Here is a 1,435-nt window from a genome sequence, read left to right as displayed (position 1 = left end):
TGTGTGTGCGCGCGTCATTCAAAGCAAAACAAAAACAACAAAAACTAAAAAAAACAAAACAAAACTTTAAACCCCCCCCTAAAACAACCTTTTCTCGTTTTGATCGTCACACAAAGGTCAGGAGGTGAACAGCTTCCTGGCGATGGGGTCGTGCTGAGAGAGTGACGCTGTGCTGGACGCTGGCGAGTCTGGTCGGAGAGGGGTGGTCAGCAGACTGCCTCGGACCAGGGGGCTGACCGGTGGGGGGTCTCGTTTGACCGACTGTCGCACACGGGCCGGGCTGGGCAGGCTGGAACACGCAGAGGTGGGTTGGGTTTGAGGGGATGGTTTTCTTTTTCTTCTTTTTTAGGAAGAGTTTTACGGCACTTGCAACACAATAAGGTTGTATAAATGCCGAAGATTAGAGGTGTTACAAGAGAGTAGCAAACACAAAAAAAGAAGGAGGGGAGATAAGGATGATAGATGTTGGATAGGAAAGATGAAGCAAACCACACCAGAGCACCCGCCAACCACCAACAAGGAGAAACACATGGACATAACTTACTATCATTTAGTGCAAGGAATGGGTAAGACAGACAGACAGACAGACTGACGGACGGACGGACAGACGGATGGATAGATGGACAGACAGACAGACAGACAGACAGACAGGACAGACAGACTGACGGACGGACAGACGGATGGATAGATGGACAGACAGACAGACAGACAGACAGACAGACAGACAGACAGACAGTCAGACAGACAAAGAATGTGATCAAAGTCTCAATATGGGACAATGAGTAGTTTCTACCATCACAGTGTCGTTATTCCTGTGTCGTGCTGAGAAAAGAACAGACAACTGAAGCCACAACGGGCCGGGTTACTTTTCACCAAGGCCTCAGCACCAGACACTTACACAGGACATTTTTACTAGTAAAAACCTCTCGGAAAATTTGACATTTAGCATTTTCTAAAACAAAAGCCCTTGTGTAAATTGTACATTTGACTCTTTTAAAATTAAAAACCCCCATGTTTAAAATGTACACCGGACATTTTTATCAAAATCCTTCTGTAAATGTTTTGTGTTAAAGTGTTTAAACAAAATTTTCATGACATTTCCCAAGCAAAAAAGAAAGATACTACTTAAACATTTTTGTCCCTGACTATTCCTATGAAATGACACTTTTATAATTAGCAGACAACACAGAATGTGCAATAAATATTGTTCTTATAAAGTGGGAATACAAGAGAATTTAACAGAATTAATGATAGACAAAAAATAGATTTTTAAAGTAGGGAGAACGCTGAGTCAGTCTGTTATTGGTTGTTTGTTCTTGTTGTTGAAGCTGTTCTCCTTGACGCCCTACAGGTGCCCCACAGGTAAAAGAGGACGGATAAAGTGAGTGAGTGAGTGAGTGAGTGAGTGAGTGAGTGAGTGAGTGAGTGAGTGAGT

General features: G+C 43.3%; 1 protein-coding gene across 1 annotated transcript in view; it reads right to left on the bottom strand.

Annotated features, from left to right (window-relative positions):
- Positions 1 to 102: 102 nt before the first annotated feature.
- The window catches only part of LOC101845021, a gene marked incomplete in the record, with an annotated part of 10,354 nt that continues 9,021 nt past the window's right edge, over positions 103 to 1,435 (bottom strand). The window contains 1 exon segment of the mRNA XM_005105040.3: positions 103 to 289. Within this exon segment, the coding sequence (XP_005105097.2) occupies positions 118 to 289 (172 nt within the window).

The sequence above is a fragment of the Aplysia californica genome, unplaced genomic scaffold (assembly GCF_000002075.1).
Source record: "Aplysia californica isolate F4 #8 unplaced genomic scaffold, AplCal3.0 scaffold00449, whole genome shotgun sequence".
In the NCBI taxonomy this organism is placed as follows: Eukaryota; Metazoa; Mollusca; class Gastropoda; order Aplysiida; family Aplysiidae; genus Aplysia; species Aplysia californica.
The sequence above is the reverse complement of the archived record's forward strand: the minus strand, read 5'-3'. Positions and strand labels throughout refer to the sequence as shown.